This window comes from Rhinoderma darwinii, chromosome 4, assembly GCF_050947455.1.
Source record: "Rhinoderma darwinii isolate aRhiDar2 chromosome 4, aRhiDar2.hap1, whole genome shotgun sequence".
NCBI classification, from domain to species: Eukaryota; Metazoa; Chordata; class Amphibia; order Anura; family Rhinodermatidae; genus Rhinoderma; species Rhinoderma darwinii.
This window is the reverse complement of record NC_134690.1, coordinates 345,626,834-345,650,962: the sequence shown is the minus strand read 5'-3', so window position 1 is coordinate 345,650,962 and position 24,129 is coordinate 345,626,834. Positions and strand designations below refer to the sequence as shown.

The window sequence follows — 24,129 nt, the reverse complement described above, 5'->3', positions numbered from 1 at the left end:
AGGTGTTCTTCCGTCAACTTTGAGATTCCTCCATAAGGCTCTTATCTCGTACCCCCCTGGTGATTGATATATGAGACTGCTGTCTTATAATATTTTTACATTCTCGTTGGATATGTGTTTCGGATTGCTGTAAACTCCTTCAAATTTGATGAGCCGGATTGGAGAGATCTCTTCTATAGGCCTTGGAATATTTGATTTCCCATTATCACCCTCCAACATTAAGGACTGGCCTCAGGAGTGATTATCCTGGGATGAGACCTTCCAGGGAACTCCCTGGATCAGATTTCCTCTCGTTTCCAGTTTTGTCTGAAATTCTTGGTTTCTTTTTCAAATCACAGAGGTTTCTGTCCCAAGCTGCCAGGATCTTCCACTATAGAGTTCTGGTATGACTCTGGGCTCATACCGCCGGAATACAGTCTTTCAGGCTTCCAAAAAGGAAAATTGCCTTCCTTAGAGCAATGTAAGGACTCTGAATTAAGTCTGAGACACGATTGTAAACTTTTTCTCCTGGGTAATAACCCCTTTGGTGTGCGGAGTTCAGTTGGATTCCAAGAAGGACCTGATCTTATATTGGTGTGTTTTGATTTTTTTGAATTTATAATTCACCCTAGGCCTGAAAGAATAAAGGATATATGATTTACATGAGAAGTGCAGATTTTCTTACAGTTAAAAAAATAATCCAGATATGGATCAAAAAGAATATTCTGCTCCCGGATGTGATCTGACATTTCTGACACTATTTTGGTGAACATCCAAAGGGCCATAAAAATTCCAAATGGGAGGGCCAAAAAAATGTTAGAATATCTATGTTGATAGGGACTAGATAAAGTATTGCCTACGTTGATGACTGACAAAATAACGAGGGTACAGAAGGTTCAGGTAGATCTTGTTTCAATTTAAAGTTTCTTTTATTTCAGAAATTGGCTCAAAGTTTTCAAATTTATTATGATTTTGAATGATGTCAAAATGGGAGGGGGGGGGGGTTAAAACCTTTAGAAACAAAACCTTTTTTGTCAGTTTTTGACAAGAGATAGAACATTTACATGGACCGGAAAACATTTTCTTTCACACCCCTCTAGTCCTTCCAACACGAAGCGGTGAATGGAAATAGCCTAGCACTGCACTCGTGCATCTCTTCCGGCCCTATAGACATTGAATGGAGTGGCAGCGCACAAGCGCAACCGCCACTCCATTCAAAATACTCACTGCGTCTGTGCAGTGAGGAGGAATGGGGTCAGGACCCCCGTTCTAGTGATTGGTAGGGCCCCCAGGGAAAATACATGTGATATCTGTGTCTCAATTGCAACATAGCCTCTGAAATAAAAGGACTGTTTTTGAAATCCCCGCCGCACTTTGGGACACCCACTTCCCACAAAAGATCCATGGCGTCATAGCGGACCCAATGTAGGGAGCGCAAGTTCCAACATGCGCACGCCCTTCTGTGCACTAGTGATATTAGTAATGTGCCCATGCAGTCTCCGGCATCCTCTCTTCCGAACTCAGAAATGTGCCCTAAGGGTATGTGCACACACACTAATTAGGTCCGTAATTGACGGACGTATTTCGGCCGCAAGTACCGGACCGAACACAGTGCAGGGAGCCGGGCTCTTTGCATCATACTTATGTACGATGCTAGGAGTCCCTGCCTCGCTGCAGGACAACTGTCCCATACTGTAATCATGTTTTCAGTGCGGGACAGTTGTCCTGCAGCGAGGCAGGGACTCCTAGCGTCGTACATAACTATGATGCTAGGAGCCCGGCTACCTGCACTGTGTTCGGACCGGTACTTGCGGCCGAAATACGTCCGTCAATTACGGACGTAATTAGTGTGTGTGCACATACCCTTACATTGCTCAGCCCTCTGGATCACTCTCCCATTAACAAGGAGGCCTAAAATACCTAGCAGAGAGTAACTACCCTCCAGGTACCCGGAAAAATAAACCATTAACTTTCTCTCCATTCACCTTGGTGCACCAGGGCCTGTAGGTCTCCTACCAGGAAAAGAAAACCACTGAAGGAAGAGGAGAGACTCCACTTTTTTAACTGTAGGGATCACAGCAGATCCTCTTATTCACCAAGTGCTGTCATGGGTGAAGGTAAATAGATCTCTTATTTTATGAATGTCTATGTCACTCCTGCATCTGTGCTATCTCAGCACCCATTTTATTTAAGCCAGTTATAGAAGGACTACACACCACTCATTCTTTAAAATATTTGGGGCACTTATCAAAATTATAGATTGAGCACATTTTGTAACTTTATTATAGCAACGGAGGACTACACTTTGGGACCAACACTGACCCACCTTTCAGATCTTGTGCTTATATATGTAAATGTAATAAAGATTGATTTCTGGTTGGTAGATTAAGCAAAATAAAACTCGAACTACGCAGGAGTTACACCATATGAAAATAAATTAGGTGTAAAAACAGCCAAATATAAACACATAGAAGTAACAATGTGTCAGGTCTCCAGATTTATGCTTTCAGCGGTGAATGGAGTATTTAATGTTGTGCCGAAATCAACTGACGAAGCACTTAAGTCATGGCTCACATATGTTAGCAAGCAAAAGTTCCACTTATGCTTGTGAAATGAACCACAAGTTCTTGCAGATTCTTGTGATCTCTGCTCAAAAATAATTTTCTCCGTGCAGAGTCACATAATGGATATTAGCTCATGAACATGAAAGAAATATCGTTCAAGCGCCGTGTCAAATCAGACCCCTTTTATGGTCCTAGTGTTTTGTTTTTTTTCAAACTTCTCTATTGTATATGGATTACTCACCTTATTAATGCAGTTAACAGATTTTTAGGTCCCATGCACACGCTGCAGATTTACACGTCAGAGGTTTATTGGTGGGAGAACATGAGTACTATAGGCAGTCCTATGATAGGAGTCATTTTGTTTTATTCAAAGTGTGAGATTTCCAAGCTAAATGCTGAAGACATTATAGAAGTAAACAGACGTACAATCTACGGTAACTTTAACACGCGGCAGAATGATTGCAGAAACAACTCTATTTACATGTATGGATTTCTGTAATAATTCTTCTACGTGTAAACAAACCCTAATTAAGTTTTATTTTTACCATAGTCATATAGAACAAAATACATACAGTAAGCCATACAGAGTCCAATTTATGAATTTGGGCATCTGTATAGCACCCCATATTGGTACTGTATCGTTACATCTGTGGCTATAGGTCGGTATCTTCAAGTGATTTCAGTTAATTTTTCATATTTTAATGTACACTACAGGGGCTATTTTCTTTTGTAGAAGTCTTCAAGGTGAAGCCAAACTAAGGCTTCGTTCACATCTGCATCAGGACTCCGTTCATGGGTTCCGTCAGAGCTTTCCGTCAGGGGCACCCATGAACGGAATACAAACTGAAACCATGGGTTTCTGTTTGCATTACCATTGGTTTCAATAGTGACATATCCGGTGCAAATGGTTTGTTTGTCACTGTTGTGTCAGGGTTCCATCGTTTTGACGGATTCAATACCGTAGTTGACTGCGCTATTCATTCAAAATGACGGAACCCTTACACAACAGTGACAAACAGAAACCATTTGCACCGGATACGTCACCATTGAAATCAATGGTGATGAAAACGAAAACCTATGGTTTTAGTTTAGATTCCATTCATTGGTTCCCGTGACGGAAAGCTCCGACGGAACCCATGAACAGAGCCCCGACGCAGATGTGAATGAAACCTAAAGGTAAAACTTCTGATTGGGGGGACAAACCCCAGCACAAGTGAAGTCTATTATGGCAAGTGTTGCATTTACTAAACATTTTAACAATAATTAAAAGACAACACTACACTGAAACAATATTAGAGATATCTCACATTTATTGTTAGCTGAAATCACGAAACTCTTCACAGGTTTCCAGAAATGTAACAGTTGCTGAAAGTACTAAGCGATACGGCTGGCTGATGTTTTAATCTCAGAAAACGAAACAACCTTCTATGGAAGCCCACCTACAACAGGTTCTAAGTGCTTATTAAGGACGGAGCGGATTTAAAAATAAAGTTCATTTTTGGCAGGCCCGATATCTTTCTGCTACATTCTCCCAATTGATAACATTCCAGATCGCTTTCAGATAGTCAGGTCTAACATTCTTGTACTGCAGGTAGTAAGCATGCTCCCAAACATCAATACCCAGAAGAGGGACAAGACCTAAAAAAAGCAAAACAGAACATAAGTTTCACTGGTCAGAAAAATATATATTTACTTGAAGACCGTAACAACTCTACAGATCAATGCCACTACTATGGCCTCATCCACATGGCCTTCATTTTTGTCCGTAATTGCAGACAAAATACTGGCACCTTCATTTCTATCGGCCAGACACCTTCCCATATATTTACGAGTGTGTCCAGGCCGTAGAAATGTCCCGCAAAAAGATTGATTTACGGCAATCGGTTTTTCATGAACCTATGACAGCACCCCTGGAGAGACATCCCATTTGCTGGACAAGAAGCCTGAGGATATTAAAAAAGACACACCTCTCCACACCGAGTCATAGGAAGAACTCAGGATGAGAATGATAGATTTTACACACATTATATATATATATATATATATATATATGAGATTGAGAAAGGTACAGGTGTGAACCGAAACGTTGCCCATTCTTTCCACCCGGTGGTGAATAAACCAACATCTCCCCAACATTGAAGTCCTGGTGCTGTTACTTGTCTTTTGTGTATGTATGTATGTATGTATGTATGTATGTATGTATGTATGTATGTATGTATGTATGTATGAAGATAACATCAGAAAAACACTCTATACATTGTTAATGTGTTAATGTGTTAAACGTCTGATTTTTAATGCAATATCTACATAGGTGTATAGAGGCCCATTTCCAGCAACCATCACTCCAGTGTTCTAATGGTACATTGTGTTTGCTAACTGTGTTAGAAGGCTAATGGATGATTAGAAAACACTTGAAAACCCTTGTGCAATTATGTTAGCACCGCTGTAAACAGTTTTGCTGTTTAGATGAGCTATAAAACGGACCTTCCTTTGAGCTAGTTGAGAATCTGGAGCATTACATTTGTGGGTTCGATTAAACTCTCAAAATGGCTAGAAAAAGAGCTTTCATGTGAAACTCGACAGTCTATTCTTGTTCTTAGAAATGAAGGCTATTCCATGAGAGAAATTGCCAAGAAACTGAAGATTTCCTACAACGGTGTGTACTACTCCCTTCAGAGGACAGCACAAACAGGCTCTAACCAGAGTAGAAAGAGAAGTGGGAGGCCCCGCTGTACAACTGAGCAACAAGCCAAGTACATTAGAGTCTCTAGTTTGAGAAATAGACGCCTCACAGGTCCTCAACTGGCAGCTTCATTAACCCCTTCCCTCTTTGGCCGCTTTTGACCTTCCTGACAGAGCCTCATTTTTCAAATCTGACATGTTTCACTTTATATGGTAATAACTCCGGAATGCTTTTACCTATCCAAGTGATTCTGAGATTGTTTTCTCGTGACACATTGGACTTTATGTTACTGGCAAAATTTGCCCCATACATTCAGTATTTAATTGTGTAAAACACCAAAATTTAGCGAAAAATTGCAAAAATTTGCATTTTTCTCAATTTAAATGTATCTGCTTGTAAGACAGGCAGTTATACCACACAAAGATGTTGCTAACTAACATCCCCCATATGTCTACTTTAGATTGGCATCGTTTTTTGAACATCATTTTATTTTTCTAGGACGTTACAAGGCTTAGAACTTTAGCAGCAATTTCTCACATTTTCAAGACAATTTCAAAATGCTATTTTTACAGGGGCCAGTTCAGTTGTGAAGTGGCTTTGAGGTCCTTAGATATTAAAAACCCCCAATAAGTGACCCCATTTTAAAAACTGCACCCCTCAAAGTATTCAAAACAGCATTTAGAAAGTTTCTTAACCCTTTAGACATTGCACAGGAATTAAGGCAATGTAGAGGTGAAATTTACAAAGTTCATTATTTTTTTCCAGAAATTCATTTTGAATCCATTTTTTTTGTACCACAGAATGTTTTACCCAAGAAATGCAACTCAATATTTATTGCCCAGGTTCTGCAGTTAGCTAGGGGTGTAGCAAGCATTTTGACCGGCCAGTTTTTTTGCAAAAATTTTTGGAACTTGGCCATGAAAATGAAAATCTAAATTTTTTCAAATAAAATGTAGGTTTAGCTAATTTTTTTTTCATTTCCAAAAGAACTAAAGTAGAAAAAGCACCACAACATTTGTAGAGCAATTTCTCCCGAGTAAAACAATACCCCACATGTGGTAATAAACGGCTGTTTGGAGACACGGCAGGGCTTAGAATGGAAAGAGCGCCATTTGGCTCTTGGAGCTCAAATTTAGCAGGAATGGTTTGCGGAGGTCATGTCGCATTTGCAAAGCCCCCTAGGGGACAAAACAGTGGAAACCCCCAACAAGTGACCCCATTTTGGAAACTATACCCCTCGAGGAATTTATCTAGGGGTGTAGCAAGCATTTTGACCGGCCAGTTTTTTTGCAAAAATTTTTGGAACTAGGCCATGAAAATGAAAATCTACATTTTTTTCAAATAAAATGTAGGTTTAGCTAATTTTTTTTCATTTCCACAAGGACTGAAGGAGAAAAAGCACTATAAAATTTGTAAAGAAATTTCTCCCGAGTAAAACAATACCCCACATGTGGTAATAAACGGCTGTTTGGAGACACGGCGAGGCTGAGAAGGGAAAGAGCGCCATTTGGCTTTTGGAACTCAAATTTAGCAGGAATGGTTTGCGGAGGCCATGTCGTATTTACAAAGCCCCTGAGGGGACAAAACAGTGGAAACCCCCAACAAGTGACCCCATTTTGGAAACTACACCCCATGAGGAAATTATCTAGGAGTATAGTGAGCAGTTTGACCCCACAGGTGTTTTACAGAACTTATTGGAAGTAGACCGTAAAAATGAAAATCTACATTTTTTCAAATAAAATGTAGGTTTAGGTATTTTTTTTTTCATTTCCACAAGGACTGAAGGAGAAAAAGCACCATAAAATTAGTAAAGAAATTTCTCCCGAGTAAAACAATACCCCACATGTGGTCACAAACATCTGTTTGGACACACGGTAGGTCTCAGAATGGAAGGAGCACCATTTGGATTTTGGATAGTGTCTGGGCGCCATGTCACATTTGCTGAGCCCCTGTAGTACTAGTACAGTGGAAACACCCCAAAATTGACTCCATTTGGGAAACTGCACCCCCTGAGGAATCTAGGGGTATAGTGAAAATTTTGATCCCAAAGGTTTTTTGCTGAATTAATTAGAATTAAGCTATGAAAATGAAAAATATTTTTTTTTTCCAACAAGATGTAGTTTTAGATCAACATTTTTCATTTTTACAAGGAATAGAGAAGAAAAAGCACCCCAACATTTGTAAAGTAATTTCTCCCGAGTACGGTAACACCCCATATGTGGTTATAATCGGCTATTTACGTATATGGGAGCATTCAGAAGAAAAGGTGCGGTATTTATCTTTTGGAGCGTAGATTTTGCTGGAATGGTTTGCGGACGCCATGTTGCATTTGCAAAACCCCTGATGTACCAAACAAAAGTGACCCCGTTTTAGAAACTACGCCCCTAAAGGCATTTATCAAGGGGTGTAGTGAGAATTTAGACATCACAGGTGTTTTTCAGAAATTTCAATTTTTCCACTGATCTGCCCATTCACCGCACAAGATGTTGTGCCCCTAGAAAATCTTACCCCATAAATTGTTAAGCGGGTTCTCCCGGGTATGGTAATACCTTACTTGTGGCCATAAATTGCTGTTTGGGCACGCTGTAGGGCTAAGAAGGGAAAGACCGCCATTTTGAGCATGGATTTTGCTTGGTAGTAGTTCTGTTTGGGGTTTTGCTGGTATTTCCGTTTATAATGTGGTGGCATATGTAATCTGTGCGGAAAATATCAGGGTACATGTAATATGTGCGGAGAACATCAGAGTATATGTAATCTGTGCGGAGAACATCAGGGTATATGTAATCTGTGCGGAGTCCATCAGGGTATAATAAGAGGGTATAATAATGGGGTAAATAATACAATTCTCCATAGATGTGAGTTACGATGTGAAGCGATCCGTTATGCGCAGGCCGGTGTCACACTGATAAACGGTTTTCTTTCTCACTCCCCTTCTGTAACGCTCTGCACCTTTTGGGGACTTTTTCTCCTTCGTAGTTTGGGAAATATTGCTGGGAAAGTTTTGCGCTGGTATAATACGGGCGCCCTCGCTTCCAGCGGATGTCCCTAATTCCCTTTCCTAGTTCCTAATTACTAGGGCCCTGAAACTGAAGGAATGTTCCCCTCCGGCCTGCGCATTGAGATGTTTTTCATCACCGCATTACTAGTGCCGTAACTTTTTAGTTTTTCAGTTGATTGAGCGGTGTGCGGGCTTGTTTTTTGCGAGACGGGCTGTAGATTTTATTGGTACCATTTTAGAACACATACGACTTTTTGATCACTTTTTATTTCATTTTTTGGTAAAGGAAATTACCAAAAACAAGCAATTCTGGAATCGTTTTTTATTGTTTTTTTTATCGGCATCCACAGTGTGCTCTAAATTACATGTTAGCTTTATTCTGCGGGTCGATACGATTACGGCGATACCAAATTTATATAGTTTTTTTTATGTATTGCGGCTTTTGCACAATAAAATCACTTTTTTTATAAAATCATTTGTTTTCTGTGTCGCCATTCTAAGACCCATAACTTTTTTATTTTTTGGGTGCACGAAACGGTGCCAGGGATTATTTTTTGCGGGACGGATTGCCGTTTTTATTGGTACTATTTTGGAGTAAATGTGACTTTTTGATCACTTTTTATAGCATTTTTTGGAAGGAGATGTGACCTAAAAACAAAGATTCTGGCGTTGTTTTTCATGGTTTTTTTTTACGGCGTTCACCGTGCGGGATAAATTACATAATAGTTTTGTAGTTTGGGTCGTTACGGACGCGGCGATACCAATTATGTATAGTTTTTTTAATTTTTACGGTTTTTCCCATAATAAAAGTCTTACTATGGGAAAAAAGTCAGTTTAGCTTTATTTTTATTTGAAATGTGTGTGTTTTTATTGTTTTACGACATTTTTATTAACTTTTTTTAACTTTTCTGACTTGTCCCACTAGGGGACATGAGGGCCTGATGCCCCGATCGCTACTCTAATACACTGCACTACATACGTAGTGCAGTGTATTAGCGCTGTCAGTTATTCACTGACAGCAAGCCTATGAGGACTCGCCGAAGGCGGGTCCTCATGGGCTCCCGTACAAGGCAGACTCGGACGCCATTTTCTGGCGTCCGATTGCCACAGCAACCCAGCGATTGCATCACTGGGTTGCCGATCGGGTGAAAAACCTATCAGATGCTGCGCTCTATTGAGCGCAGCATCTGAGGGGTTAATCTGCCGGATCGGAGAGTAGCTCTGGTCCTGGCAGTTACAGGAGGGTGCCAGCTGTATAATACAGCTGTCACCCCGCGGTGATGGTGCCGGCTCTGCTCCTGAGCCCGCACAATCACTGCGCCGTACATGTACGGCGCTTTGCGGGAAGCACCTCCCGACAGCGCCGTACATGTACGGCGCATGTCGGGAAGGGGTTAAATAGTACACGCAAAACAACAGTGTCAACGTCTACAGTGATGAGGCGACTCCGGGATGCTGGCCTTTAGGGCAGAGTGGCAAAGAAAAAGCCATATCTGAGACTGGCTAATAAAAGGAAAAGATTAATATGGGCAAAAGCACACAGACATTGGACAGAGGAAGATTGGAAAAAAGTGTTATGGACAGACGAATCGAAGTTTGAGGTGTTTGGATCACACAAAACAACATTTGTGAGACGCAGAACAACTGAAAAGATGCTGGAAGAGTGCCTGACGCCATCTGTCAAGCATGGTGGAGGTAAATGTGATCGTCTGGGGTTGCTTTGGTGCTGGTAAAGTGGGAGATTTGTACAAGGTAAAAGGGATTTTGAATAAGGAAGGCTATCACTCCATTTTGCAACGCAATGCCATACCCTGTGGACAGCGCTTGATTGGAGCCAATTTCATCCTACAACAGGACAATGACCCAAAGCACACCTCCAAATGATGCAAGAACTATTTAGGGAAGAAGCAGGCAGCTGGTACTCTATCTGTAATGGAGTGGCCAGCGCAGTCACCAGATCTCAACCCCATAGAGCTGTTGTGGGAGCAGCTTGACCGTATGGTATGCAAGAAGTGCCCATCAAGCCAATCCAACTCGTGGGAGGGGCTTCTGGAAGCATGGGGTGAAATTTCTCCCGATTACCTGAGCAAATTAACAGCTAGAATGCCAAAGGTCTTCAATGCTGTAATTGCTGCAAATGGAGCATTCTTTGACGAAAGCAAAGTTTGAAGGAGAAAATTATTATTTCAAATAAAAATCATTATTTCTAACCTTGTCAATGTCTTGACTATTTTCTAGTCATTTTTGCGCCACCCAAGTGGAATTACCTCACAGCGTAATATATACAGTATTTACAAGGAATCCCTTTGTATTCATGTTGGCACTCAACCTTATGATAACTATATTTGCTACAAGAATAATGGAGGGTAACAGAGGGGTGCTGTCACAGGTTCATGAAAAACCAATTACCAGTAAGTAATTAATCTTTTACCCTTGCACCTATGACAGCACCCATGGAGATGTACAATAGAAGTCAATATTTGGGGTGGGACCACAGCTTGTAGTACTTTTTTACCAAAGGCCAAGTCAGAGGCTGTATGCAGTTGTAATCTGTAATGCTTGAGGAAGGTGTGAGGAGAACTCCATGTAGCAGCCTTGCATATCTGATCTAAGGATGCCTCTGCTCTCTCAGCCCAGGAAGTGGACGCAGCCCTGGTGGAGTGGGCTCCGAAGAACTCTGGAGGCAGGAGATCCATCTCGCTATAGTTGATCTACTGGCTGCCAAAGCCTTGTTGGGACCCTGGAACTGGACAAACAAATTTTCTGATATATTTCAGAGGTAACCTTTTTCCTACTTGCTAGCAGAGTAGAAATGACAGACTGAGAACCCTCTCTGTCTAAGGATTACTCTTTCAGTCTCCAGGCTGTCAGATTGGTTGGTTGGGCTGGATAAAAATTAACTGTTTCTGTAGAGTTTTTCATAGTTTGAAAAACTGCTGCCTGTTGCTTGAAGTAGAGGACCTCTGCACGGTCTGGTGACCCTGAAGAAAGGAGTCGTCGTAGTGAGCTCCCCATCCCCAAGGACTCACATCCGTAGTTATATTTAGAGTAGGAGTTGTTATCCATGCCCCGCCTGAGGTTTTCCCTGTTCAACCACCATCTGAGAGACAGCCAGGCTGCTGATGAGATGTGGAGGGATTGAGCTAGGGAGAGACTGTTCTTGTCCCACTGATTTAGGATGTCCCATTGTAGAGCCCTGTATCTGAAGTGAGCCCATAATACTGTTGGGATGCATGAGGTCATGAGGCCAAGAACAGAAATAGCTTTCCTGAAAGAGGTTATATGGCCTAAATATAGCTCTGAGACCCTGTCTATCAGGGGATTGATCTTCCCTTATGGGAGAAAGAACATCTGCCTGAAGGAATCTAGCAGAATGCCTAGAAAGACGCATCTGGTTGATGGGATTCAATTTTAGTTTTTTAGATTTATCTTCCATCCTAAGTTAGTTAGGATAGAGCAAATTATTTCTCTCTGTTGGATCAGGCCCTGAGATGTTTCTGCCACCATTAGAAAATCGTCCAGGTAAGGAATCAGGAGGATGTCCCTCGTCCTGATGTATGATGTCATTTCTGCTATTATCTTGTGGACTGCATATTGGCACATGATAATATGCATCCTCCAGGTCTAGTGATGCCATCACACAATCTTTGGAGAGGAGATTTATAGTAGAAGGAATGCTCTCCACGCAAAAATGTTTGTATGTCAGATAAGAGTTCAAATCCTTTAGATTTATTATGACCCTGTATTTCCCTTCTGGTTTCTTCACAAGGAAGAGAGGGGAATAAAAGCCCTGGCCTGCCTCTGTCACTTATAAAAATAAAAAAAGTAGTTCTAATTCAAGTGCAGAGTTTCTGCCTATAATACTCCTTGTTTCTCTGATTTTTTTAGGGTCTTTGTGGGAAAGAAATCTGAATTCTAGGACGTACCGTTTTTATAAATTCCTAGGATCCACAGAATTTATGTTATTTTTCCCCAATTATTGTAATACATGGATAGACGACCCCCCCGCCATGGGCCTTCTGGCATCATTGTTGGTGGTCTCTGATTTTGGGGTCGTTTTGAGGCCTGAAAAGGAAGCCCTTGTTTTTCCTAGGATATTTTGAGGACCTAGACTCCTGTCCCCTAGGGTTAGGTCTTTTATTAAACCTCTTGGGAAGAAAATAAACCATTGGTTTTCCTTGTGTAGGGAACTCCTTCCTATCAGATGCGCTTTTTCTAGTCGGTCATCTAGCAGGAGGCCCAAACAAATAGAGTTTTTAGCCAGATAGCCCTCCTAGCGGTGTTTGAGAGAGCCGCTCATCTGGCAGAGAGGCGTACAGGATCTACCGAGGAGTCGGCCAAAAAATCTGCTGCCTTAGATAACATTGGAAGGGAGGAGAGGATCTGATCCCTAGATGTCTTCTCTCTAAAGGTGGAGCCCTAATTGCGCTAGCCATATCTTTAGAGACCTAGCCACACAGGTGGCTGCAATGCCTGGCTTAAAAGCCCCCACACAAGCTTCCCAGGTTCTCTTGAGGTAGTAATCGGCTTTCCTATCCATGGGATCGGATAAAGAGCCTATATCCTCAAATGTAAGAGCATTCTTCCTTGATATTTTTGCCACTGGGGCGTCAAGTCTAGGGGTATTATCTCAGTCCTCGCAGAACTCTTCCTCAAAAGTGATATTTCCTTTTAAGAAATTTGTGAATACCAACTTTCCGATCTCAATTCTTCCATTCCCTCTTAATGAGGCTTAACACATTCTTATGAATGGGAAAGGTTCTCTGTTTTCTAGGCCCTAAGCCTTCAAACTTTATGTCCTGGACGAGGTAATCTATGTTCATAGTTGCTCTTACGGTTTTAAGGAGCTGGTCTACGTCTCCTGCTAAGAACAACCCCCCCCCCCCCCCCGGAATTATCTGAAGAGCTCAGCTCAGGAATTGGATAGATCTGCCAGACTAGAAGATCCTTTCTTTAGGGAGTTCCTAACTTCTGCCATCACAATCTCTTTAATGCTTGAGGTCAAACTTTTAGATTCTTCCGTGATGATCTTGTCTAAACAATTCTGGCAAAGTCTTTTATTATAAGAGGCTGCTAGTTTTTTTTATTACAAACTGCACACTCCTTGTTACAGGTTTTATCCAGTTAGTCCTGCCTCCTCAAGTACCGGACCGGAGGATGTTGCGGCATCCAAGCGGTCAGCACGACCTGTTGCTTTTCCTGGCGTTTCCATTATGGAAGGAGATGCTGGAGACTGAGGCTCCATATCGTTCAGGCCTAAATAGGCCTTGGATTCTCTGGGGAGGTCCTCTGCTCCGGACGCCTGGAGCCCCTCCTCCCCGTTGGGGTCACCGGAACCAACGCTTCCTGGAGTGTAGGACGCGCTACACCACCGGAAGTGACGCGTCGCGGCAACTGGAAGTTTTGCACAGAGTGCGCCGGAAGCCGCCAACGCTGGGCATGCGTGCCGGCCCCACCAAGGGAACAGAGTATGACCCTGGCAGAACCGCTATCCCACCAGAGAAAGGTCTCACCTTGTGGGACCTAAAACCACCTCCAGGGAGGGAAGCGATGGACCAGGAGAGGAGGGAGTAACTGAACCCAGACTTAAGGTTGCTCCCTCCAGAGGAGACTTACGCCTTTCAGAGCACCCCTAGGGAGAAAAGGTAAGAACTTTGCTAGGGGGTCTGCAACCCATCCAGAAGTGCTTTTTCCCCTAACAGGACGATCTCATCCGGAGGACAGGAAACCTGACTGGGTGTGTGGAGAGGTGTGTCCTTTTTTTTATATCCTCAGAGCTCCTGTCCAGCGAATGGGATTACTCTCCAGGGGTGCGGTCATAGGTGAAAGGGTAAAAATAGGATATGTCCTATTTTTTGCATTTGCTGACCATGCTCCTATGCTTGTTACTGTGAGTACAGTCCGCAAATGCAGACGACTCTCCGCGGCCCGTCAGTGCAGTATTTACTAGTGGTAAATACTGCACAGTCGTGTGCATGGGGCCTTAATGTACAGACATTTGTATCACAAATCATCCTCTAGTGATTCTAGGCTGCTGCTTCAGATGGACCAACTCCAGGTAGGCCTAGCTTATTCTAAGCGACAGACTGTCTGGGTTGAGAAAATGCAGCCAAACTATAGATATTTTTCTTCATCTAATATGAATGCTACTTATGAAATATGTACTAATAACCGATCGGAATTTATGGGGACGACACAGGATGATGTGCAGCTGACTAGTGACTATTCTTATAGCCGCATAAAAGATGCAATCAGCAGACGAATGAGCATTTGCTTGTTCGTCAGCTGATCGCTTCCCTGTTTGCCTGATCATTGGCCCATGTAAAATTGCACAACTAAGCCTTTGTGCAATTTAGTTTTCTTTGTTTACAAAATTGGGGATTGGATGCAAAAAAATGGGAGTATAATTATTTATTTTATAAATTCCCCTCTCTATGGATGAAGAAAATGCAGAAGGAAAACTGTATGTTAGGCCCCATGCACACGACTGCAAAAAACCTCAGTTTTTGCGGACCGCAATTGCGGTCCGCAAAAACAGAGCCATTCACTTTCATTGAACACTGACACCTTTCCGTACCACTACGGAAGGGTGTCAGTGCCGTGGAAATGTTCCGGGAATTATGGAACATGTCCGTTCTTTCGCATTTTGCGGGCCGTGCTCCCATACTTTGAATGGGAGTACGACCCGAAAATGCGGCTGTCAGTCAGCGGCCGGCCGTGCCTGCAATCGCGGGCCGTGATTGCGGGCACGGTCGTGTGCATGGGGCCTTAAAAGTGCCTCAAAAGGAATCCATGATCATGGTTTTTAGAATGGGACAAAAAAAATAAAGACCCTTAAAGTTAAAACTGAATGCAAGAGGACAACCCTTTTTCTAAATGCAGACTCACTGGAGATAGATGATCACTGGGGGTTTCAGCTGCCAGATCACCAGTAGGTTAAAAAAAAAATAAAAAAAGTTATAGGGTGCAGTAACACGCAGATTTTTTTGCAAAAATTTCTGCTACTGAAAGTCATTTCCATTCATCTAAATGGAGCTTCATCTCAGTGGATGAGATTTTTGCCACTCAGACACACGCTGGAAAGGAAAAATCAAAACAAAGAAAAAAAAAAAACACGCTAGAAAGGTAGAAGATGTTCTGGGTGTGGCTTTCAAATCCAGTCAATTTATGTTGCAGGGTTCTGTGCAAAAATGCTGAGTGTTGGGTCTATAGATTGGAATAGTGAACATACATTTTGCACTAATATACGCTAAGTTTTGTCGCAGTTTGTACAGCAGAAACTATGTAAAAACCACTGTAAATCAGCAGTTGCACATAGTTTTCTACAGTCAAAGCGTCACAAACTCTTTGGAAAACCCACGATTTCCACAGCATTGTGTAGCAAAAAACGCACACATGGATTTCTGTGGCCGATTTACCTGCGTTTTTTGAGATCCAGATGTAGATTTTCAATTGCAGAAAATCTGCAGTGTATCCTGCCTGTGGGAACATACTCTAAGGCCAGGTCCCCATGGGTCAGATACGTTGCGTGAAAAACACGCAGTGTATCAGACCTGGAACCCGGAGCACATTCCGTCCGTTTTTCGGCCACAATTTCCAATGCGGTAAGCAGCGTAGAAATAATGAAAGCAAAAAAGCCCATACTGACCTAGGCCGTTGTCATGGTGACGCATGCCACCGTGGCTGTCCGGTCCAGCCTCCCTGGATGATACTAAAGCCCGTGTGATTTTCTAAATCTCATCCACTTTGCGGCAACTGTAAATGCTGTGGAAAATTAGCACAGAATTCCATTGCGGAAATTCCGCAGCGTTTACGCTATGTGGGAACCCGGCCTAAGGCAAAACATTAATAAATTAACATGTGGTGCAGAATTGAAATCCGCAGCATGTCAATTTATGCTCTGTTTTCATTGCTTTTCTGCTGCGGGTTTTTCCTCATAGAATTCAATTGGGATGCAAAACCTACAACAGAAAGCCATGTGCTGCGATTCCACAAATCGGTGGAAAAAAATAAAAATCATACTCACCCAGAATGCTATCCTCCTTCCTGCAGTCCAGCCTCCTAGGATGACGTTTCATCACGTGACTGTTGCAGCCAATCACAGGCTGCAGCGTCACATGGCCCGCAACGTCATCGTAGGAGGCCAGACTACGTGCAGAGAAGACCGAGGGGGTAAGTATGAACAGCTTTCTTCCGCAGTGGAAAATCTGGCCGAAAAAACGCACCACAATGCGGTGCGATTTTTCGGACCGAATGGACTGCGGGTTCCAGCTCGGACATGCTGCGTGATTTTTATGCAGCTTTTCCGACCCGTGGAACTTAGCCTTAGATTGTGTCAGAGGCACATAGGAGCTGCTGTTCGGCAAGCAGTCGGTCCAGCTCACTGACTACATACAATCTGCACTATGCCTCTGTAAGCAAAGTGAATACATAGAGTCTGTTGCGCTGAAATAGCACCAATTTTGTAATATACAGTACATTAAAAAATGCTTCTAATCACAATTTTAAAAAAAAAAGAAAAAAAAAAGGCACCAAAGGTTAACAAAGCCTTTAAAGTGGTTGTCCAGGCATACATTTTATTTAGATTTTAACTTAAAATGTGACATATATAATTAACTTTCTAATATAATGTATGTTTATATGTGGCAGCGTTACAGCGTTCTGACTTGCGGTCATGTGGCCGCACCCAGAGTACATTTTTCACTTCCTCTGAAGTTCCGTGTCTTTGCTCCGCCAGCACTTCCGGCTGAGCAGCGGCACGGCGCGTCATAAGGTAGGTTTACAGGCAGTGGGCCGGGCAGATGTTTCATGAGCTCTTCAGAGCTCCACCTCTGGTTCCACTGCCTGTAAACGTAGTTGATGTCACACCGTGCCACTGCATAGCTGGAAGTGCTGGCTGAGCAAAGCACGGAACTTCTACTCCAGTGGTTACCAACTGGGGTGCCGTGGCACCCTGGGGATTTTAACAATATGCTCACATACTTCTGCACGCCATCATACTGTAGCGGTGCATAGAAATATGCATATAAGAACATACGAGGTACAACATTTTTAGGTAGACTAAGAAATAAAAAATTACAGATCAGTTTTTTGGTGCCGAATTTGGCGCGAATTAGCGCCAAAAAACACCCCAAATTTCATGGTAGTCCCATTGATTTCAATGGAAGTCAGAGACTTTCTCCCTGAGCGGTTTTTGCATGCTAGCGATAAAAAGAAAAAAGCGACATGACCTTTGGGGAGTTTTCCCCCTCAAAAACCGCATTGAAATCGATGGGAGACGGAAAAAAACTGTGTGTGGTACAATTCACTTAACAGAAAAACAGAGCTGATTTTCCCAGGCAGAGTTTTCTGCCTGGGAACTGACCCTAAGGCTGTGTTCACACAACCTATTTTCAGGCGTAAACGAGGCGTATTATGCCTCGATTTACGCCTGAAAATAGGGCTACAATACGTCGGCAAACATCTGCCCATTCATTTGAATGGGTTTGCCGACGTACTGTGCTGACGACCTGTAATTTACGCGTCGTCTGACAGCTGTCAAACGACGACGCATAAATTGACTGCCTCATCAAAGAAGTGCAGGGCACTTCTTTGCAACGTAATTTGAGCCGTTCTTCATTGAAGTCAATGAAGAGCAGCTCAAGATTCACGAGCGTCACAGACGCCTTGCATAATATGAGGAGCAGCATTTACGTGTGAAACGAGGCAGCTGTTTTCTCCTGAAAATAGTCTGTCTTTTCAGACGTAAAAGCCTCTCATCGTGTGCACATACCCTTAGAATGCAGCATTTCAATAGGTGAAATTTTGCTCTGGCAGTCAGGGTCAAAAGCACAACTGTTCATGAAAAGTTGAAAGTAGAACGGAACAGGTCTGTTTTAGTAAATACTTGTGTTCCCAATAAATTAACAATTCTGGAGCATCTTTTCTTAGAATTCTACTGTTCCTGTTATTCCTCCTGGAAATGTATAAATAGACAACTCTATTTCCATTCCTCTAGTAAATATAGTATGTCCCTACACAGTGACGCTTTCAGTACTGATCAGACCGTGTCAGAGTGTGACAACTGGTTGTTATCATTCCCCTTGTCAATGTATTCATGCATATCCAGGATGAGTAACAGAGGGAAGGAACAATGTAGGTTTTGAAGAAAAGTAATGCAAGTATTTACTAAAACAGACATGTCCCCTTGAAATTAAATTACTGACTTTTTTTTTTTTTTTAGGACACAAGTAGACATAGGAATCTATTGAGCCTTGGGAGTAGGGTTGATGGACCAATGTTCTCGGTCTTCAGTGCCGGCCCCGCCGCTCATTAGTGCAGAGCCAGCCGCATTACATGCTGATTGCACGTGTGCCCACGCAATTTAGAGCGGGGCAATGGCTGTGATCAGGGCCGGCCTTTGGGGTGTGCAACCTGTGCCATCCCACAGGGCACATCACTCCAGCAGGTGGAAGTGGGCGCTGCGCTAGCTCCCCTGCTTGTTTCTGAAGCGCCCGGTGACTCTGCAGCTGCTTTTCCACCTGGGCGTTCCTTCTCTACTCAGTGGCGTAACTACCGCTGTGGCAGCCGCTATGGGGACCGCGTCATGAGGGGGAACGTGTCGCCGCCGGGACTGACTGCCCAATGCCCGGTGGCGTCGCTAGCGACGCCACATTCAATAGTATGTGTCCTTAGGACGCAGATACTATTGAACACTATGGCAGAGCAGGGAGGTATCTCCCTGCTCTGCCATTTACTAGGCCTGCAGCCTATCAGGCGCAGGGACAGGAGGTTTTTTTTTTTTTATTTGTTTTTGGGGGCACAGTACTATCTACAGGGCGGCTGTAAGGCAGAATCTACAGGAGGCACTAGCTACAAGGGGGGCTGTGTGTGGCACCCAGGGGAGGGGAGGGGAGGGGGGACTTTATACTGTGGGAGGCCCACTCTGGGGGCATTATAAATGGCAGTATACTGTGGGGGAGAATTATACTTTATGGTGCATTTTTTTTTTTATGATGCTACCCTAAGGCCGGCCCTGACTAATACACAGTCGTAGCCCCGCTCTAAAGGTGGATATCAGAGAAACCTCTAATCTCCGCTGTTATCCCTTTGATCAAAGCATTCAAAGGGAAAATGAAAAGGGGAAGACATACCTTATATGGACAGACAGCCCATGGTCCATTGAAGAACCCCAGGGCTGACACCATATTTCCTGTTAGGGCACACATAGGTATGCCCTAACAATTGCCTGTGTGCCATCAGTACACAGGATAATGTACTGGCATATAAATATATGCTAGTACATTAAAGTTAAAAAATAAATAAAATAAAACTTTTTTAAAAAAATCTGTAAAAAATAAAAATATATACAAATTGATTTTTTTTTTTTTTTTTACAATAAACATTAAAATATAAAAGTCCCAAAACATAAAATATACACATATTTGGTAGCGTCGTGACCGTAATAACAGAACAAATTTATAGCATTATTTATGATGACCTGTGTATGCTGTAAAATAAAAACTGCTTTTTTTCTCAGCATTTTTGCCAAAATAACAATTTATATGAATTAAACGATAAAATGTAAATGTACCAAAAAACGGCTCTTTCAAAGTACAACTCATCCTGTAAAACAAAAAAAAAAAAAAAGTCTTACACCTTAATTTTTTTTTCATAAATAAAAATTAACACCGGGATGCAAAAAGGAAAAAAAATAAAATAAATTATTCTGCCCTCAAGTATTTTGGTATCGAGAATCGCAATACTACACGAAGAATCGGTATTAAAGTCCAAATTCTGGTATCATGACAATCCTACTTGGGAGTGTAACGTGTAAATGTAGATTTTTATGTGACTGCCATGCGACAAACATATGAAGACAAAAGACATCAGGTGTGAAAAGTTGTACGCAAGTCATGCAAAAATGAATACTAAAGCGGTTTGTAGCCCTAGCCTAAGGATGCGAAAGCGGAGTAAGATCTCACCTGTTGTTCCTTGGAGAGGGTCCTGATTGGCGCAGGCAGCAACTTGTAGGCGATTTGATTCTTTGCTGTAACCTAGCCAGCCCCATCCGGATCCCTGGACTGCAACTGATGCCGTGGTCAGCTTCTCCTTAAACTTCTCAAAGGAGCCAAAGTCACGTTTGATTGCCTCTAATAGGTCACCTGATATGGACAATTGTTTATTGGTGGAGGACAATAGTGCTGTTTGCCTATGAAGAAGCAATATCTTTATATGTAGCACTCACATACTGACCTTGAGGTTCTCCACCACCATTGGGAGAAAGATTGGTCCAGAAAATGGTGTGATTTATATGTCCACCTCCATTAAATTTTAGAGCAGGCTGAAGAGCTACCTGAGCAGTCACATCCTCTACAAATTAAATTACAAAAAACAGGTTACACTTATAGGATGCACGTTCTATACAAACAGTTTGAGGTGTATTATATTTGAGATTAAGTGTTAAATCTCATACGATACAAAAATTATATAATACCCCAACAAACAGAAGTCTCTGCGCCCACTAATTTGCACAGGGATAGTCTATCGTGCCTCAGACCCCTGCACAGCGGACGTCCAGGAGCAGCGATGTGCAAGGAAAACGTTACAAAGGGACGCAGCACTAATTTATGAGATGTAAATACCCCTTTAAGTCGCTTACCTTTCGCCAGAGCCTCAGCATATTTCTCCTCTGCAATGTTTAGGTTGTTTACATAGGTGGCATGATGTTTGCTGTGGTGAAGCTGCATGATCTCAGCATTGATATGGGGCTGTAGTGCACCATAATCATAAGGCAAGTCTGGCAACGTATGCTTCTGTCTTGAGGCCAAAGCAGGTGCAAGTCTTAGGCTTGCCCTATATATACAAAAAACAAAAAAAACAGTTCAGTATTAGATTTCATCATAAAGACAACCCCTGTCCATATGCCAAGAACCCCTTTAAGGATCCTGAACAGAGCACGGTTCTGTCTGACCCGGCCCATCCAGGCACTACATGTTCGGCCATTGCCATAATACGATCATTAATAGCCAGACGCTGCTGATGGCCGGAGGGTCAGCCTGGTTCTATATAAAGAGGTGTGATAGATATATATATATACCCCTGGAAATGTGGACAATGATGTGGGTAGATCCTACATATAAAGAGGACAGGTCAGCTCTCCTGACAAGTCTGTTTTAATAAAGGCTTGCATTCACATTAAAACTACAATTTTGTAGTATCTCTTCTAAGAAATCTGCGTTCCTCGGTTATTCCTCCTAGAAATGGATGAATAAACTGACAACTCAGTATTACTATTCCTATGGTCTAGAAGTCATGTCCCTACACAGTCTGACTCTTTCAGTAGACCGAACAGTGTCAGACGTTGTTGGGACACACTTCACTGACAAGTAGTATGGATACCAATTTATGCATACATTTCCAGGAGGAATAACAAAGTAGTGGTAAAATGAAGCCTAAGAAAAGATGCTTCAACTTTGTTTTTTTGTGAGGAAAGCAAGTATTTACTAAAATACTCATCACGGCAATGCTTTTTTTAGACTGAAGCACTGCTAAGACTTCATCTGCATCGGAGGCTCCGTTAGATCTGGCAAATCACGGAAACCCCGAATGAAAGCAGTCAAAACCTATTAAAGTTAATGGGTTACGTCGGCAAACGGCGGTGTCCATTGTACAACGGAACCGTTGGTTCCGTTATTCCCTTGTTCTGCTCCTCTGACAGAGAACAACAGAGAGGCACAATGCAGATGTGAACATAGCCTAATATTGGGACTAGGACTTAAAATCTTTACACATGATTGTGACATTCATGATTTTCATATTTTACACTACAGATATCTTTGGTTGTCCGTGACTAGAAAAAAGGATCCGTTTTTTACCCTCAGAAACAGTGCTACTCTTGTCCATGGGTTGTCTGGTATTGCAGCTCAGCCGCATTCTACTGCAAACCCTTTTTTCTCATCCAGGACAGTGTCAGACGACTCTTATATTCTGCCTCGTTCTGCAGTTTCCCCATTGCAGGATCCATCTGTAATTCTCAGTTTTTCCTGAACTTTGCAGCAGAAGGTGCAGGGATTAGCTGCTATGATGTCTCCTATACACAGCACACAGAGAAGAGGAGATCCTGCTCCCCTATCACACACACAGAATGGAGGACGTTATACACAGTAATAAGCAGCGTAGCTGTGAATCCAGCAGTGGTGTGAGGTAGTAAAACACACTAGAAGCAGCAGCGTCCGCGTAGGAGTCCCTCTCTCTCTCTCTCTCTCTGTGCAGAAGCTCCCTTTAACATATTCCGGTGATGTATGCCATACGTCACCCATAGGTTTCAACATTAAAAAAAAAGTATACTGCGTGGCATACATTTCTTTGCGGGATCTCATGGGATGGAATAGATCAGTCTTACGCTATTCCGTCCTTTAAAAGTAGGTACACTTACCTGGCAGAGGCCAAACGGACACTCTATTGACCGCTGTCTGGCTAGTGGAGACGTACGGTCATGTTTAGCACGTACGTCTGTAGCTATCCCAGCGCACACGGCAAACGCGTAACGTGCCAAGGGCCTCATGTGTATGGATTTTATCAGTGAATGGAGTGTTAGGTGATCAGTGGATGAGGAGGATGATGATGATGATGAGTGGAGAAAGTTGCAGCTACGTTCACTTTCATTACTGCGATTTAGCCAGCGCAACACCGCGATCTTTGGTCATACGGCCGGTGTCCCAGCCACTCAGTAGGAAGCCCCTGTGCCATTCTTATAAATGACGTAGGAAGAGTCTTCTCCATTGCACTCCGTCTGACATTTAGAAGTTTTGATCGTGTGCCATGTTGAGGAATGTGGTGCCCGCTGCTCTACGGGCACACACTGGCACCAGTCTTATTAACTATTCTCTTCATTTTGACAAACAGCAGCTAGTAAAATGAAACTTTTCTGCGCAGAGGGTCACAAGTCCACAGTTACATAACTGACAACTTGCCGATAGATCTGCACACCACCTCTGTACAGCGGGGAGCTGGCGCACAGCACACTGTTTTAGGAGCTCTCCGGTAACACTCACCTGGCGCACACGCTAAGTCTACACAACATGACTGCTACTATAAGATATTGCGACAGGCGGGCGGCTGCAGCTCCTGTCACTGCTCTATGTCAGCGTGACTGTCCGTCCTTGCCGCAGCTCCTCCCTCTGACTCAGTAATGTAGTTCCGGGCCGTGCGTAAACCACGCCCTTTTCTCCGAACAGTCCTGTCTCAAGCTTTGCACAGGCGCAGTAATGTACAGTATGATGGCTACTGTGGCTGTAGCGGCTTAGCTTTTCCTACTGAACCAATAGCAGTATGTTCACGTCAGTCTAAATACCATAGTGTGTGAATATGTAGTTCATGAGCTTCAAAATAAGGGAGCATTGCTTCCTCCACCCCTAAACTTGCTCCTGAGGCCAGATACTTAAGGCTCTGTCACCACATTATAAGTGCCCCCTCTCCTACATAAGGAGATGGGCGCTATAATGTAGGTGACAGCAGTGCTTTTTTAGTAAAACAATTATTTTTACCACATTAGGAGCGATTTTAGCTTTATGCTAATTAGGTTCTTAATGCCCAAGTGGGCGTGTTTTTACTTTAGACCAAGTGGGCGTTATACAGAGGCGTGTATGACGCTGACCAATCAGCAGCATGCACTTCTCCCCATTCATTTAGTCAGTGCTTAGTGACACTCCGTTGTTCGCTATGTGCCGTCTTATACTGACATATTAACGATACTGAAGTGTTTACCAAGCTCAGTACATAAATACAACACCAGCACAAATACAGCTCAATTTAGTGCAACCCCTCTTGTATAGGTATGTACGGCGTAAAACTACAGCTCCCAGCATGGCCCGAACAATGGTAAGTATATGCTGGGAGTTTCTGCCTCACAAAAAATAAATCAT

The 24,129-nt window shown here is 42.9% G+C and overlaps 1 protein-coding gene across 1 annotated transcript; it reads right to left on the bottom strand.

Annotated features, from left to right (window-relative positions):
• Window positions 1–3,835: 3,835 nt before the first annotated feature.
• On the bottom strand, window positions 3,836–23,403 carry SOD2 (superoxide dismutase 2). The gene is made up of 5 exons (XM_075864467.1): window positions 23,260–23,403; window positions 20,865–21,058; window positions 20,459–20,575; window positions 20,188–20,367; window positions 3,836–4,181 (listed from the first exon to the last, which is right to left on the bottom strand). Exons 1-5 carry the CDS (start codon window positions 23,286–23,288, stop codon window positions 4,036–4,038), a joined length of 666 nt encoding a protein of 221 aa, XP_075720582.1. The 5' UTR covers window positions 23,289–23,403; the 3' UTR covers window positions 3,836–4,035.
• Window positions 23,404–24,129: the final 726 nt, after the last annotated feature.

Coding starts and splice junctions, on each gene's coding strand:
- SOD2 (XM_075864467.1), bottom strand. CDS start 23,288: ATGTTGTGTAGACTTAGCGTGTGCGCCAG. Junction 20,576..20,864: donor TGCTGAGGCTCTGGCGAAAG/GTAAGCGACTTA, acceptor TTTAATTTGTAG/AGGATGTGACTGCTCAGGTA. Junction 20,368..20,458: donor TGGTGGTGGAGAACCTCAAG/GTCAGTATGTGA, acceptor TGTCCATATCAG/GTGACCTATTAGAGGCAATC.